Raw genomic sequence first — 17,113 nt, 5'->3', positions numbered from 1 at the left:
GCAGCAGTAGATGTTTGTGAATAGAGTTTCTCATGTGTATTCAAATTGTATCGGGGAAGAAAAAAATGTACCAGAAATAACCAGAAAGAATACTGCACTGACCTGGATTATAATAGGCAGCCAGTGTATGTAGCTGCTAGTTCACAAAAAGAAGGAAGTGAAGGACAAGAAATTTTTCTCCTCCATAAGATGCAGAAGGCACTTTAACAGTGTCAGCATCACAGCTTGCTTAGCCCACACCATTGGTGCAAGGCAGTTGGGTTCCTAGAAAGCCATTTAACAACATAGCTACATGCTAGCCTACCATAAATTCATTTCTATTTCATTTGGATTTTCACTGCCTGGAATTGCATGTGAAGGGACACTATAACAGAATAAATAGTCAGTTTCAGAAGTTAACAGTGAGAGTTTTAAATTGTCAACAATTCATATAGAATTGTCAATACCTAGAAAGTATAGAAATGCTCATGAACATATGCATTCATAAAACATTCCTGTTTTGCTTATTTTCTCAATAATTGTGCATACAAAAAAACAACACCAGAAAGTTTCTTGAAGCTTGGAGCAAGAACCTAGGGTGAGTCCATTATCAAAACCACTGGAATGTTAGAAAATCTAACCTATGGTACCACTGACTTTTCAGATCTCCTCCACATTTCAATTATTTGTCTTCGATTTAAGAATACTGGGTCAAATATATATTTCAATTTATTTCTGAAGAACTTTTGACCAACAAACTGTGGGAAAAACATAACTGAACAATATTTCAGTTTACAGGCAGACATATCTGAGATTTGTGATAGATGCAGACTAATATCATTTGTGGCTCTGTAGCTCTCCCTTACAAATAAATTTGGCTTGATTCTATGTAGACTGGATAGACATCCCAAGAATCATCGTATTTGTCAGTTAGACTGAAACTATTATTAAAAAAGCGAATCTCTCTTTGCTGGAGAGAGTTGATGTTTGATGGAGCAGGTGTATAAGTAGTATTTGCCTGTATTCCTACCGTGGTAGGGAGAAACACTGCGACAACCAGGAAAATCCACCTTATAAACACATGGCTGAGAGACTGGTGCAAACACAAGGATTTTGGGTTCTATGATCATGGGGAAGTCTGCTTGGCACCAGGCCTGAGATCTGCTGATGGGTATCGCCTGTCTCAAAGGGGAAAATGGATCCTTTCCCAGGAGCTGGCAGGGTTTGTAGAGAGGGCTTTAAACTAGATATGAAGCAGGAAGGGGATAAAAACAGGCCCACTAAAGATCAGTTTAGGGGCATGGTAATGGGACTAGGGGTGATGTGAAGGGCTCATCTGAAGTGCATCTACACTAATGCATGCAGCATGGGGAACAAACAAGAAGAGCTGGAAGCTATTGTGTGTCAGGCAAACTGTCACCTAGTTGCCATTATGGAAACATGGTGGGATTGCTCATGGGAGTGCTGCAATGAATGGCTATGAGCTCTTCAGAAAGGACAGGTGAGGAAGGAAGGGGTGGTGATGTGGCTCTCTATGTTAGAGTGCTTTGATGTTACTGAGCTTGTGGCTGGGGATGATAAGGTTGTATCCCTATGGGTAAAGATCAGGGGATGGGCTGACAAGGCAGACATCCTGGTGGGGGTCTGTTATAGACCACCTAAACCAGAATGAAGAGACAGATGAGGTGTTCTATGAGAATCTGGCAGAAACTGCGTGATTGCCAGGCCTTGTCCTCATGGGGAACTTCAACTTCCATGACATACGCTGGTAATACACCACAACACAAAAGAAGCAGTATAGGAGGTTTCTGAAGTGTATGGAAGATAACTTCCTTTTGCAGCTGGTGAGAGAGCCTGCCAGAGGAGCTGCCCTGCTAAATCTGCTGTTCATAGAGAGGGTCTGGTGGGAGATGTGGAGGTCAGAGGCTGTTTTGGACAGTGACCATGAAATGGTAGAGTTCATAATTCTTGACAGAGCAAGGAGGGGAAACAGTGAAACTGCTACCTTGGACTTTTGGAAGGTGGAATTTGAATAGTTTTGGAGACTAGTAGGGAGGTCCCCTGGGATTCAGTCTTGGAGAGTAAAGGGGGCCAGGACAGCTGGTTGCTCTTCAAGAAGGAAGTCTTAAAGGCACAGGAGCAGGCTAACCCCTGAGCCGCAAAATGAGCTGTCAGGGAAGAAGACCAGCATGGACGAACAGGAAGCTTTTCTTGAGGCTCCAAAAGAAAAAGAGAATCTACCTCCTATGGAAGAAGGGACAGGCAACTCAGAAAGAGTACAGAGAAGTTGTTAAGATGTACAGAGAGAAAATTAGGAAGGCAAAAGCCCAGTTTGAACTAAACCTACCTGCTGGGGTAATAGAGAACAAGAAACTCTTTTCCAAATATAGTTTCTAAATATATTAACAGTAAGAGGAGGACCATCTTCCATCTTTACTGGATAAGGCTGCAAACATGATCACTGAGGAGAAGTAAAAGGCTGAGATTCTCAATGCCCTCTTTACATCTGTCTTCAAAAGTCAGATCAGTTATCCTCAGTGTACTCTGCTCTCTGACCAGGAAGTCTCAGGTGGGGAGAATAAACCCCCCCCCCACAATTCAGGAGGAAACAGTCAGAAACTTTCTACTTCAGCTGGGGTAGCAAGGCCTTACAAAGAGATTTGGGCAGGCTGGAGAGCTGGGCTGAAGCCAATGGGATGAGGTCAATAAGGCCAAGTGCTGGGTCCTTCACTTTGGCTACAGCAATGCTGCAGGCTTGGGGCAGAGTTGCTAGAGGACTGTTTAGAAGAAATGGACCTGGGGGTATCAGTTGATGCTTGGCTGAACATCAAAGCTGTCAACAGAGCTGGTGAGGGTCTGGAGCACACAGAATGGCTGTAGGAGCTGGGATTGTTCAATCTGGAGAAGAGGAGGCTCAGGGGAGACTTTACTGCTCTGTACGATTACCTGAAGGGAGGGAGGTTGCAGTGAGCTGGGGGTTGGCCTCTTCTCTCTTGTAACTAGGGAAAGGGCAAGAGGGAATGGCTTCACATTGCACAAGGGTAGATTCAGACTGGATGTTATGAAATACTTCTCTGAAAGAGTGGACAGGTGCTGGAATGGGCTGCCCAAGTGGAGTCACCAACCTTGGAGGTGTTCAAGGAACATTTTGACATTGTGTTGAAGAACATGGTTTAGTGAGAACTATTGGTGATAGGTAGGTGGTTGAGCTGAATGATCTTGTAGGTCTTTTCCAACCTTGGTGATTCTATGATTCTATATATTTCAAGGTTGTAAGGCTGCAATGAAATGAGGAACACATGAGGTCATCTGTGCTGAAAGGAAGACATCTCTTTTCCTTTCCTTCCTACTCTTATTTCTGCCTTACCTTCTGCTAGCACTGTCATGTAGTAGGCCACTCCATTGTCAGATTAATTTCCTTGCCTTGTGAGTTTGAATGGCACCAAGAAGGATCTGGTGTGCTCCAGAGATTAGTCTTCTCTACTTTTTCCAGGGACAAATTCTCATTTAAATATGAAGAAATCCTGGAAAAATGAGTCTGCTCTGTGTGGCAGGTGACTGGCAGAATTATAGTTTACATTGATGTACATTTAATTTAATGTGAGAAGGTATTGAGTCAAAGGATCTTATTGCTTATGGCCATTTTCCCTTTTTTCTCCACCTAATTATTTATTAATATGTGGAGTAATTGAAAAGGGCTAAGACAAGAGAAAACTATTGTTTTGAGAACAGATAATACAGCTGGGGACAGCACAGTTTGTTCTCACATGAGCCTTATGAAAATGTTACAACAATGTCAAGGGAGTTGGGAAGAGCTATTCATACTGTAGCTGTTCTCAGTATAAACAAATGGCTTCAAAGCCTGCAGATGTGTCATCCTGGCAGCTGTTAACAGTGCTAATACTCACTCCAAAATAGTTGTAGCAGTGAATATTCTCAGGAAAAAAGTGAACTGAAGAGAATTCAATTCATAGCAGGCACATAACATGTCAACTACTGACCTGAAAAAACTGCAAAAGGAAGGAATTTAACAAATGGAAATGAAGAAGAAACTGTATTCTTGTCCAGTCTGGTTCCTCTCATAAGCTGACACTTCATGTTATCTGTCTGAATGAGAACTTCCAAATTTCTTAGAGGGCTAATTTGTTATTTTTTACTATGAAAATATAGTAGCCATATCTGGATAGAATACGACTAATACTGCATGTATTTTGGAAAAGTGGAACCTCATTTTTCCTGGGCTATGATATAAAAATTGCTAAACAGTTTATCTAGTTATAGCTAAATAAAAGTACCTTATTATTCCCCAGGCTAAATGTTGATCTCTTTCAGTAATAAATCTTACCACAAATAAAAATTGCCAGACATTAGGAGTTATACAGTTATGATGTCCATTATTATATGAAAGTAAAATTTTCCCTAGTCACATTATTCTTCCTGGATTTGAAGTGCATCTGTTACCTTATCAAGGTACCCCCTGCAATAAAGAATAGCAGATAAACACAACCTAAACATTATTTTTTCTAAAGAATTTAGATTGCGTTTGAAAATAGCAAAAATATAAATAAAAATCAAGTATGATTGGAAAATTGTGTGATGATCCCAACAGGAAATGGTTTGTAACAATTTACAACCAGTATTTAGTTTTCTTTTAAGTAAAATATCTACTCTAGTACAGACTAGTTCTATTAATTACTTGTTCTGCTTTTGCAGTGAATCATACCCACTCTACTGTAAGTAGTTTACACATAGCCATTAATGTAATGATTTGTGTTGTATATTGTCACTGAAGATTTGGTATTCTGTTGCATATATTCTTTCAACTTCTTTGAGGTACTTGAAACTCATCTGCTAACAAAATATCTGACAATATTTTTTTCTAGGAGTCCCTTTAGGTAACTGAGAAAAGCTATGCAGTCTAAACTAGAGAGAAGATTCAGACTAAGAATACCAATACATTATAAAAAATTATGAAGCAAGAAGAAATAATACGTTATTTTTCATTACAGAACTGTGTTGGCACAACTTTCCTTGTTTGCATACAGTTAGGCTGGATTTTACTTTCTCATTTCAGTCAATTTCCCATGATTCATACAATGTCTCAGTTCTCTCACTGTAAAGCCAGCATATTTGAAAAGCAGATGAGAATTACATTTTAACTCCATAAATCTCTAATATCTCAATAATGAGATCACAGGTGTGGAATCCTACAAGAGTGCTTAAATATTCTAAGTGGATTCTTTGCATTACTTCATTAATAATCTAGTAAACTAAATTCATTTGGGCATGAAAAATGAGATCATGCAGGTAACTGGGTAAGATAATTTTTCTTTTGGTTTTTATACATGTGCTTCAATAGTTTGGTGATGTTTTCTTCCTTTTATACTGACATTAAAAGTTATGTTTATTGTACTTACTGCATAGAGCTTTAAAATTATGTAAAAGTCGTCTGAGTCTCAAGAGATCATTCCTAATCTGCAGGTTTTCAAGAAGAGAATCATACTGAAAAGGCCAACCTGACATTCATTAGCAAGGAAGTCAGGTGTTTTATTACGTGAAATATATTTCTTTGGATTCTTTTTTTTCAGTAATCACAATATTTAAAGGTAAAGTGGAAGAAGTTGAATTACCTGTGGATAAAGTAGACATCATTATCAGCGAATGGATGGGTTATTGTCTTTTCTATGAGTCAATGTTAAACACAGTCATCTTCGCACGAGATAAGTGGCTGGTAGGTGCCCTGCATGTTATGCTCCTCTCTGAAACAATCAACACTTATTTTCTGATTACAAACTGATTGACTCTTCTACTGTCCTTGTAAAAAGAGACAGTTGTATCATCAGTACAATTTCATAGGCTTTAATGGAAAAATTAACAAAAAAATTCTCAGTAAAAGAGATTTGGTTTTGATTGACTGCAGGTGAAATTCATATAGACTCTAATAAAATTGCTACAGGCTGCAAGATTTACTGAGATTAAAGTAATTTTGATGATCTGAAGTAAAACAGAAAAGGCATGCAAGAGGTGCTTGTCTGTTTTTTGTATGTGCAGTTCAAAATGTGATGTCTTTGTCAGGTGAATAGATTACGAGATCCATTTCCCCACAATTCATCAACAGAAACCAGGAGGGCTAATGTTTCCAGACCGAGCTGCATTGTACGTGGTAGCAATTGAAGACAGACAATACAAGGACTTCAAAATTCACTGTGAGTATATGCTTAACCATAACCCTTTTCTACGGTTATTTACCATATTTTTTACTTATATTTGAGTTATAGTGGCCTGCTGTAATCTTTTCACTGACAACTTTTTGCAAAAGCTACTAGCCAGGTCAAAATTCCAATACAAACAAAAACTAAGAAAATTCTAGTTGGATGGAACATAAAGTAAACTTGCAGTAATGTAAAGTGTGCAAAGGACAGATACATGAATAATATGATGTTTACAGTTATCAATAAAACTACATCTACTTTAGAATGTGTATTTTAGGAGGTTTAATTTCATTGTTGATTTGGAAAATATCATCCCATGTAACTATCATTAAAATTAGAATCACAGAATGGTGTGAGTTCAAAGAAACCTTACATATCATCTAGCTATAACTCCCCTTCTATGGAAAGGGATGCTTACTCTGGATCACACTGACCAAAAACTCATCCTGCTTGGCCTTTTACACATGCAGAAATGGGGCATCTACAAGTACAACTTCTGTGGGTGACATCTTCCAGTGCCTTATCACAGTCATAGTAAAGAATTTCTTCCAAGCTAAATCTGCTCCGTTTTGTTTAAAACTGTAGCCCACTGGCTAATGATCATCACCAGGAAGAGAATTCTTGTCATTTGTCATTCAGGTGCTGTTTTTTTTTGTTTGGTTGTTGTTGTTTTTAATAAATATAACAACAGAAAAATTTAACATGTTGCATTTGAATTGTAAAAGTTAAGAAATAAGTGTCAAAATTACATCTCACTAATAACTTGCTAGGGAGAAAAAAAGAGTAATGCTTTGTACAACATTCCATATGAGAAATTTTAAATAAAAAGTTAGGAACAGACTTTTCCATTTTCTTTAATGTAAAAAAGCCCAAAATTTATTTAGTTTAATTAATTTATGTATTTATTTTATATTTACTTAATGGATGCATGAAATTGACCTTGCATTTACTTTCCATTTTTTTTTGTCTTAGGTTTCATTGAATAACTTGTGCTGTAAATGACCTCCTGTAAAGCCTCCAACTCAAAGCACAATTGATTTCAAAATTAAATCAGATCATTCAGAATCCAGTTCTGCAGAGTTCAGAGATGAGGATTCTTTATGTTCCAAACTGTTGTATTAATTCTGAAGCACTTTCAAGATTAAACACATTTATGAACATTCAGCCAGAATTTTCCTTTCTGAAACATCCATTGTCTCTTGTCACCTCAAACACAGTTTTCCTGGAAATAACTCATATCTGAGTATGTGTCTCACTGTTATCACCATTGTGTCATAATCCTAGTTCATGTTCAACTTACAGTCCCCCAGATCTACCAAGTTCTGGATTTAATCGGTTGTAATAGGTTTGACAAAAGGAACAAATGTAGACATTGCTCTTTTTTTTTTTTTACTTTCTTATTTCTATTTGGCTCTTATTTATTTGCTTTTTAGAGCCTGTCAATTTTGCTTGAAGGCATGTGGAAAAGGTGAGAAGTCACAAAACTTCCTAAGCAGCTTTGTTTATTAAAGATACATACAAAAGTTTAACAAAATCTGTGGGTCAATCTGTCTACAGATGAAAATGCCTAATTCCACCTTTACCTCTAAAATTACTCTCAGAAAAAGAAGCTGAGTGTTTCCCTAATCAAATTAAGTTTCAATACGTAGAACTGCAATGCATATGCCAAAACACTCTTGGGTCAAAAGCAATCCCAATGCAGCAAGGCAGTGAAAAAAATGTTTCTGTACGTGTCGGGCAACACTTTATCAACTCCTCAAGCACTGCCTAGGTTTTTCTCCTCTCTTTTGTGGTGACCTTGACAGTTAAATTAATTACAAAATTTACAGATTCAGAAGGATGCATGTGGCATCCATTCTGTAAAAGGTTCAAAGACATTTGGGGTTAAAAACTCCTTTATTTCACTTTTCTTATGAAATGCTTCCTTTCTAGGCTTTGAGCTTTCAAAATCAGCTGATCATAGAAATATTTTGAAAGAAAATATACTTCGAGAAGCAAAAAATATTTATATTATTACTGCTAATTTTTGACACATCCATTTGCATTGACAGGGTGGGAGAATGTGTACGGCTTTGACATGACCTGTATTAGGGATGTTGCCATGAAGGAGCCTTTGGTGGACATAGTAGATCCAAAGCAAGTGGTGACCAATGCCTGTTTAATAAAGGTTTGGTAATTCTAAATATATCTAACTATGAATGTTTACATCTGACTGTAGGATTCTATGGAGACCTGCTGCTTTTGCTTTACTAACATATTTGTATGCTTCTAACTAGCTACAGAAGCCATCATCATAGAATACTATCACAATAAGAGAAAATTTTTGGAAGTTTTGAATTTGTTCTAGTTAGTTTTAAAAATAGTTTAAATTGGTATGTTGCACATGCTTAGCTGTCAGCTAAATTAATCAATATGTATTATGGAATGCCTCAAACTGAGAAGCTTGGTGTGACTTTGCACTCATTGGACTACTTCTATAGTTGTCCAATTTTGTTTGTCCAATTTTGGTTGTCAAATTGTAACTTAAATTCTTAGAATTGTATGTGTTTAAATACTGGGTAGAGACATATGATGTATTAAATGTGAATTCTAATTGCCATATCTTCTTGTAAACAGAGGTTGAAAATTACCAATGGCAAGCTGCTGAGATAGAGTAGATTATTTCCATTTTCTGAATTGCTTGGCTCTGATGAAATAACTCTAGCTTATTCTAGAACATGAAATAAGAATTTGAACCTGATTTTCATGTATACTCTGAAAAATTAGACTTATCCAGAATGTTGCTGTGTTCTCCTGGTTTCAACACTTGTGAAGAGAGATTAACTTGTACCCTCTTCTTCATAAATGAAAGAATGGTCACTACTCTCAAATCACAAAACCAGGTTAAGAGTCTATGGCTACCGTAACTCAAGAAAGCTCTAAAATTCCTCTCATGTGCAGTAATCCTCCTTATGCATGACTACTCACATGAATAAGGATTTCTGCTTCAATAGCAGTAATAGAATCAGATCCACGAAGCCAAAAGTTTTCTTATTTATCCTAAAGACTCATTTCCTTTTCATTCCCTGGTTAACTATTACCATTATTTAGTTGTTTTTCAATAAAGTTATTTAAAACTAAAATGCAGTTAATCACAACTTCTCTACTTATTTTATTCAAAGCGTTTATCCCCTAAACTGTTAGTAACGGTCAATCAACTGTCTAGTTTAATAGAAGAATATATACTTGACAGAATAAGAGGATCAGCAAAGTAGGGATCAGGCCAGGTTCAAAACTATATTAATAAACCCCCTAAAAAGTTTAATATCCTGAACACTAATATAAAAATAAATTTAAAAAGCAGACTTCTATTGTTAAAATACCCTTCAAAAGTGAAACAATTTTATCCAGCACATCAGTATTTTGGAAACATCTCCACTGATTTCTTTAATTAAAGTATTTCCTAGTGTGTTTTCTAACCACTTTACCCTGAAGAGCCAACACAGCTCAGAGAAAAGTTACATACTCATTTATAGGCTTCATCCACTGAACTTTGTTCACAATTTCCCCATTGTTGTATCACTAAAAAGCCACCAAAAATCACAGAAACATTTAGCTGTCATCCACCAAACCATTTCAGATTGTAAAGTAAATTTTGCAGTCTGATGCAGCATACTTCAGAAATTCTAATGCCTGTTATACATTTTTTTAATTTATCAATTTTTGTTTTGGTTTGGTTTGTTTGTTTGTTTTTGGAGGGGTGGGACCATAGGGGTGAAGCTGGCTGTTTGAAGACTATCCCAGCTATAAATGACCACCTATAAGCAAGGATCCTTATAGCTGTCACACCAGGTAGCTATTTCTAAACTTTCTAAAGTGAGAGTTACGTGTAATACAATAATCAACAATAATCTTCCCTTGGAAGGATGGGAGTATTGTCTATGTTTAATCAATATGAACATAAAATTATTTTACAAAGTACAACTTATACTAAATCAAAGTATCATCTGATTAATCAAGGACAATGGTTCTCCTTGTAAAATTGGCAAGAGGAGAACTGTTCAGCTTGTTTTTAGGTAGACATATAAGGATAAAAAGAGTAAGGGGAACATTCTCTAAACAACCAGCAAGGGTCGTGCATGATCCCCAAATGACCCTGTGCAAGTGCACAGTCATGAAATTAGCCAAAAGGGGAAGTATCATGATTGCTTAACCTTATGAATATGCAAGTAGTAGTTGTTTCTTCTGTATTGGATAGGTGGAATATGTGGGAATTTAATGTACAAATGCAGTGGAGAAACTTGCATTACCGTGTTTGATTTGTGGAAACTTCCACTAGCACCCAGGCCTAAATAAAAAAGCAATATCTCTCCTGATTGTGTAGGAATTGGTTTGCTGCACACTGGGTAAGAAATCTACTTTTCAGACAGAAACTGTAGTGAGTCATGGTGAGGCAATGTAATAGAATCATTTTCATTACAGTTACATTTTTTTTGAACTTTTCAAATCAGATAGACCAAAGAAATAACTTGCTTAAATCATCTCACCATAAGTTTTCAGTTTATCAGAAATATGTATGTGGAGAGAGTTCCAACAAGTCCAGTAAGTGAAATTATGGCTGTACTTCTAATGTATATTTTTTGCACAGTTCTCTTAAGTTAGAAAGTATAATTACTAGCAGATTGCTTTATTTTCCATGGACACTGTAATCTCTGGTCTCCATTACTGAAGTGTAAGTCTGAACATTTATGGACAGCATGGATGATTTTGTTGTTGAAACTGATTTTCCTTATAACAGAAATTAAAGTATTTTGAGATCTTCTGCTAAATATGCTCTGTCAGAGACAGTGAAGCTAGATACACTTAGCAGAATATTGATGATAGTGAATTGGTAGGAAAGATTTCCCATAGCATTAGACCTAGTGTCATTCCTATTGTAAATATCAGTCTTGTAAGCGCCTCTGACAAAAGCAATACCTAGCTGGGAAAATTAGATCAATGCAAAAAAAAAAAAAAAAAAAAAAAAAAGCCTTGACGAGCGTCATTTAAATATCAATAAAAATAAGGAATCTTGTAGACTCATCGTTGCTCCAAACTACAGCAGTCGAGCCCTAGAACGATTTTCAGAATTTGCTTTGGTATAGTTGAACTGTAAAATCTCTGTGCCTGCTAATTAGAAACCTGATTTGTCGGAATTGTCTGACACAAGATTAGAAAACATAATCAGCAAAAAGCAGCTCCCTGTAATGACTCAAATATTTTGACTGCTTAATATGACATAGTCACAGAATATTCCCTCCCAGAAATGCTCAAACAAATCCGAAGTTTATTTTTATTAAAAATAAATAAATAAAACAACACCAAAATACTACCATCTTTCCTTATGTTGACTGTGCCAGAGAGGAAAGGTCTTAAAACTGGGTAACATATCTCCATTTCAACCTCTATTTCAACCTCTATCATCCTCTATTTGTCAAAGCTTCATTTTACCTTAATTTCCTCCAGCTTCCATCACTCCTCCGTGCCATTCTCAAGGGCACACTCTCTTCTATGACTGGCCTATCTTAACATATAGTCAACTTGGTCAGGTAACTGGGTTGTTTGCTGATGATTTAATATATTCAAATATACCATGCATTTCCTACAGTATAAATAATTGGTAGTTGCCTTGGTTGTTGACCATTAAATAAAATGCATCACTTTAACATTTACCTTAGTCACAGACATCTGAATCTAAATACTTCATTCTCTTTGAAACAGGAAGTAGATATTTATACAGTGAAGACAGAAGAACTAGCATTTACATCAGCATTCTGCCTCCAGATTCAGCGTAATGATTACATACATGCATTGGTCACCTATTTTAATATTGAATTTACGAAGTGTCACAAGAAGATGGGATTTTCCACTGGTAATATGTACTTTTGTTTCATTTCTGTTTCAATCTGCTTCTCATACTGTTGGTCAGATGGTACATGAGGGTATACTGTAACAATGTGTTAATTTCAGTGATAAAAACTATCATCACCTTGGGGTGATCAGGATGGAGAAGAGACAATTGTAGGAATTCTGGAAAAGCAGTGGCAGTATTTTGCAATAGCTAACAAGCCTACAGCTCAGAAAGAACTGTAATCCTGGGGTTCATGCTCATCAGCAGTTGTATCTTAATCCTGTATCAAGTTTCTGGGATAAAAGAGGGGATTCTTGCCTCAGTGAGAGAGAGCAGCTGGGTCTCAGCTTCTATGAAATCTGAAACTCAACAAATATTTCTTGTTCATCTCAGAATTTAGAAGAAAATCATCAGTTTTACAAAAGCATAACCACACACATATTGATTATGTAAATTGGCTCAGTGAACCCATATGTGAAACTCTAACTGGGTGAGCAGATACTCAAAGGAGTAATTCCATTGGTGTGAGGAATGGTTTGCCAGAGTGAATAAAACAGTGTTGCAAGAAATATAAAAATCTTGTAATTGTTTTAATGACAAGAGCTACAAACAATAGTTGCTGGCATCATTGGTGTAAATGGAATCTAATGTAAGTTAAATGTTTTTAGAGATATCTTTTTTATTTTATTTTTTTCTATTACAGGAGCTTTCAGCTCTTCATTGAGAGTCAAAATTTGTTTTATTCTAAAAAGTATAACCATGGATGATATTATTTGGCACCTCATATTCTTATTTTTTTCATCAAACACATTTCCCTTGTCATTTTATAAAGTCATTATACTGTAGTATTTCTCACACTGTGATAGATATCAGTGACCAATGACAGGCAAATGTTACCAGTAAAAATTCACTGTGGACTCCTTGAACGTCTGTATTTAAATCAAGGATAAAAACAAATATGTGAAAAAGAAAAAATAAAATACCAGAAGAGAAATAACAACTAAAACAAACAGTACCATTTAATTAAAGTTTAAAGATGTATGTCAGAGTGGCATTGAATTTCTCTCTCTCTAACTGCCCTGAAGTTTGGAACCAACTGTATGCAATATCAATTAGATTCTCCTATACTGAAGCAAGATAAAAGGCAATTCTTTTCACCTATTTTAGGACAAGATCACCTTTCTTTGAAGGTAGACACTTCTTTCCATTAAACTATATGATGATTTAGCATAGTCACTTCTCTTTGAGATTAACTTCATTTCTGCATTGTAGTATTCTGAGAACAGGTGAGAGTTCTAAATTTTGGATAATCTGTTTCAGGTCTCTCTAACTTGAAAATGCAAGTTTTTCTGAACAGCAAGTACAGTAATACTGGAAATGTTGAAGAATGGTTGCAAAATGTGTGCTGCCATCCACAGGATTTATAGTTTTTTTGTTTTCTTTCAAATATAATGAGCAGCAATGGAATATTTTTTGGGAAAAAAGAAATCTAAACACAAAATAGTTGAATAGTGTGTTCTCAGTCCTGAAGAAAAACATAAAATGAAGACAAACAAAAGTGAGATTCAATTCTAAACACACAATAAAAATAATTAATTAAATACTTGTGCAAAGGAACCCCGCATTTAACAAAGACGAGCATTTGACAAAATTTATTTTTTAGTTCTAAACATAAAGGGCATCAAAATGGTTCTACTAAGTGAGGCTAGGAATTCATTTAGACCGATATCCATCTCTGTCAATCAACCATATCATATGCTGTTAAAAAAAAAAGTAATTGGAGGTTCAAATGCCCTTTCCCCAGACGTGTTCTTTTGAAAATCTGTTTTGTACTCTTTCAGCATCATGAATCAAAGGTTACATCTCTGTTATTATGGTTAGCAGGTTTTTATGCATGTTTCTTTGTGATTTTCTTAATTGTTTTTGAATTAATTTGTACTTCTGACATTTAAATAACTTAGTGGTAAAGATTTTCCCAACTTGAATGTGTGTAAGTTAATAGGAATGGATAAAGGAAGTGCCTGTCATGCTCACTGACATTCTTCATGGAATCCTTCTTGCTGAGTGTAATCGCATCTGACATATTCCAGTAAAACCTAGATGACAACCCACTGCCACTGTACAGAATTGTGTTGCTATGATTATCTTGGTTAAGCTCAACTGTTAATATTGTATATGAGTTAGAAATATTCTATGAGAATACTTCTTCAATTTTTTCAATTGTTTCTTTTTTTTTCAATTGCTTTTTGCAATTGTTTGTAAGTCTTAATTGGATGTATAAGACAAAAGTCTAATTTCTTTAAATAATGCCCATATGTGTCTTCTAGCACCTGATGCTCCCTATACTCACTGGAAGCAAACTGTCTTCTACTTAGAGGACTATTTGACTGTGAGACGAGGAGAAGAAATCTATGGGACAATATCCATGAAACCAAATGCAAAAAATGTGGTAAGTCAGCATCACTGCTTCTAATTTCAACTCTACTCATGACAAATGATAATCAACAATAAATAAAATGTGTATAATTAAAACAATGAGTATGCTAAAGACAGTAAATTTGTACATATTAGTAAAACTGTATTCATAGCTTCATCAAAGCTGGTGATGGCAACTATAATGTAGTGCTAACATTACAGAATTCAGCTTGCAAACCAGATAGCAATGGAAGGAAGAAATCATCCAGCTCTATCATCAAGTCAGCTGCCCTCTGAAGTTCATATTTTGTGAAAAAAAGCAAGCAGAGGTCTCTTCATACTGTCAATGAAATCAGTAATAAGAGCCCCCTGCCAGTATAGTATATAATAGAATAGTATAGTATGATAAAGAGTAAATTCTATAATAACCAAAGTCATGATGGATATCATGCTATGATGACCAAGAACTTCCTCAGTTTGTCTTCTATGGGCTGATGTCATGATTTAAGGATTCTTTTAACTAAGAAGAAGTCTATGGGACATAGTCTGATAGACAACCCTTGCCTGTATAGAAAAGCAAGAAAAGTAGAGAAGAAAATGTGAAGTATTGCTTCTGTGAGAAATAGTGGTACTATTTTCTGCCAAAACTCTTCAGTGAGTTTTCTTGTTTTCTATTACTACAGTTACCACATACAGACATTAATATAGTGTGATCCATTCATGGTGTTACTGCAATTGCTGGAATGTTGTATCCATTGACTGCAGAGAATCCTAACATTCCATCACCTTTTATTGCATTACTTGTCCTATTTCTGTACCAAAACTAAATTGTATATAGTTTTCCTAAAAATGTTGATAAATGTTGATACATGGGAAGAATTAAACACAAATAAAGCCTGGCATTAAGACAACTACTTTCACTTCTGAAATTTCTTGCTGTGAGAATACAGAACAGTGTGATTCCCACTGTAATGTTGTCTTCAGGGGGAATGGAAACATTATATTTTGCATTAAATGTATCAGCTCATTGCCCTTTTCTCTCGAAGGAAAAACAAAATTCACATTTGTTCACACAACACCTTAAGGCAGGTACTAAAATTAAAATCTTCTAAATAGTTATCATGACAGACTATCTCAGTACTCTTAGATTAAAAATAATTTCTTAGCACTTTTTTCTTCAGAAACATGAAGTCTTCCAAAAGTCTGTAGGGAGACACATTCATTTTATGAGACTATGTATTGCCTCTTTCCAAAAAGCATGGAATTATAAGAAAAAGAATGTCTAAGAGGTAGTCTACAATGGGAAGTTTACCAAATCTGTTCTGGAATAATGGGTAGCCTGCAGGCCCTTTACTCAATGGGATATGCTTTTAAGAAATTATTACAGAGTACTTATGATAGCACAGCATTTCAGAAACCTTCTAGTTGTAACCAGGACAGTAAAGCAGTCTTGAACAGAATACAATATACTCCAGACAAAGATTGCATGATGAGTACTATTATACTTCTTACATCCTGCTTTTTCAATGCTTTTAAACATTTAAAAACAAAAATAGAAACCACAGTATGAAACTCTGTAGATCTTTTCAAACTGAGTAATAACTGTATTCATACTCTGGATATATGGTCTTGCTTACATTTACATTTAAATCTTCTACAGCGTGACCTGGATTTCACTGTGGACTTGGATTTTAAAGGACAGCTATGTGAAGCATCAGTATCCAATGACTACAAAATGCGCTAGCAAGAAACCTTTCAGAGAGATTAAAGGAGTTGTGTCAAGTCCTGAACTACTGAACTTCAAACTAGGAACAAGTGTTTGCACGATTACTATATTAAATTATTAGAATGTCTTCTCTATTGGAAAGTGGTAATCTGATCCCTCTTGCAGATAGTAAAGAGGGCTGGGATCCCACTGTGAATGTACAGTATACAGAACTACAGCTTTTGACAAATATATAGTGAAAACAAAGAACAGACTTGAGTGTTCTTTTTGACTTTAGGATGGCAGAAGATACTCATAAAATTATACTATCTATAATGAATTTCTGGTTCTTCTAAGCTTTGCATGTTACAAGTGATTAGAGCAGTTTCTTCAATATAGAAGACCACTAAAAAACACTGCCATTATAGCTGGACTTATGTTCAATATAAATACTATATAATATAGTATAATATAGTATATTATAATATTATATATATATATTGTACATGAGAAAAATGTTTATTCATAATAGGAACTCATTTTGTGATTACTTAATTTTAATTATGCAGTTATGGAAAGATGATGGCACTACTCTAGACAGTGACATATTTCAGTTGTAATTAACTGCCCAAATTATAGCTTTGCGAAATACTCTGAGCAAAATGTAGATAACTGTGATTATGAAGGATCAAGAAGTATCTCTTACAATATCATCTGGAAACCCTGGACTCATGAATTCTAAAACTCATCTTCATAACTGGATGTTTGTCAGAGCTTTAAGAACATCAGCTTTTTATCCTTGCAAATATTCTGTGGTGAGTTTTTATAGCTGGATTTTGCATGAGACCTTCTGAAATCAGGTACATAGTATTTAAATGTAATGAATGCCAAGTCTCTTAAATGGTGGGTAATTCATGTTTTGTGGCCATGTAG

General features: G+C 35.5%; 1 protein-coding gene across 1 annotated transcript in view; it reads left to right on the top strand.

The window, feature by feature from the left end:
- The window catches only part of PRMT8 (protein arginine methyltransferase 8), a 46,553-nt gene extending 30,334 nt beyond the window's left edge, over window positions 1-16,219 (top strand). Inside the window, exons 5-10 of the mRNA XM_065742353.1 lie at window positions 5,568-5,710; window positions 6,098-6,185; window positions 8,243-8,358; window positions 11,931-12,081; window positions 14,388-14,509; window positions 16,136-16,219. Coding sequence (XP_065598425.1) covers window positions 5,568-5,710; window positions 6,098-6,185; window positions 8,243-8,358; window positions 11,931-12,081; window positions 14,388-14,509; window positions 16,136-16,219 — 704 coding nt within the window. The remainder of the gene's footprint in view (window positions 1-5,567; window positions 5,711-6,097; window positions 6,186-8,242; window positions 8,359-11,930; window positions 12,082-14,387; window positions 14,510-16,135) is intronic.
- The last annotated feature ends 894 nt before the right edge of the window (window positions 16,220-17,113 follow it).

The sequence above is a fragment of the Cyrtonyx montezumae genome, unplaced genomic scaffold, assembly GCF_038088225.1.
Source record: "Cyrtonyx montezumae isolate F1298 unplaced genomic scaffold, pur_monq_1.0 scaffold_3, whole genome shotgun sequence".
Lineage (NCBI taxonomy): Eukaryota > Metazoa > Chordata > Aves > Galliformes > Odontophoridae > Cyrtonyx > Cyrtonyx montezumae.
The sequence above is the reverse complement of the archived record's forward strand: the minus strand, read 5'-3'. Positions and strand labels throughout refer to the sequence as shown.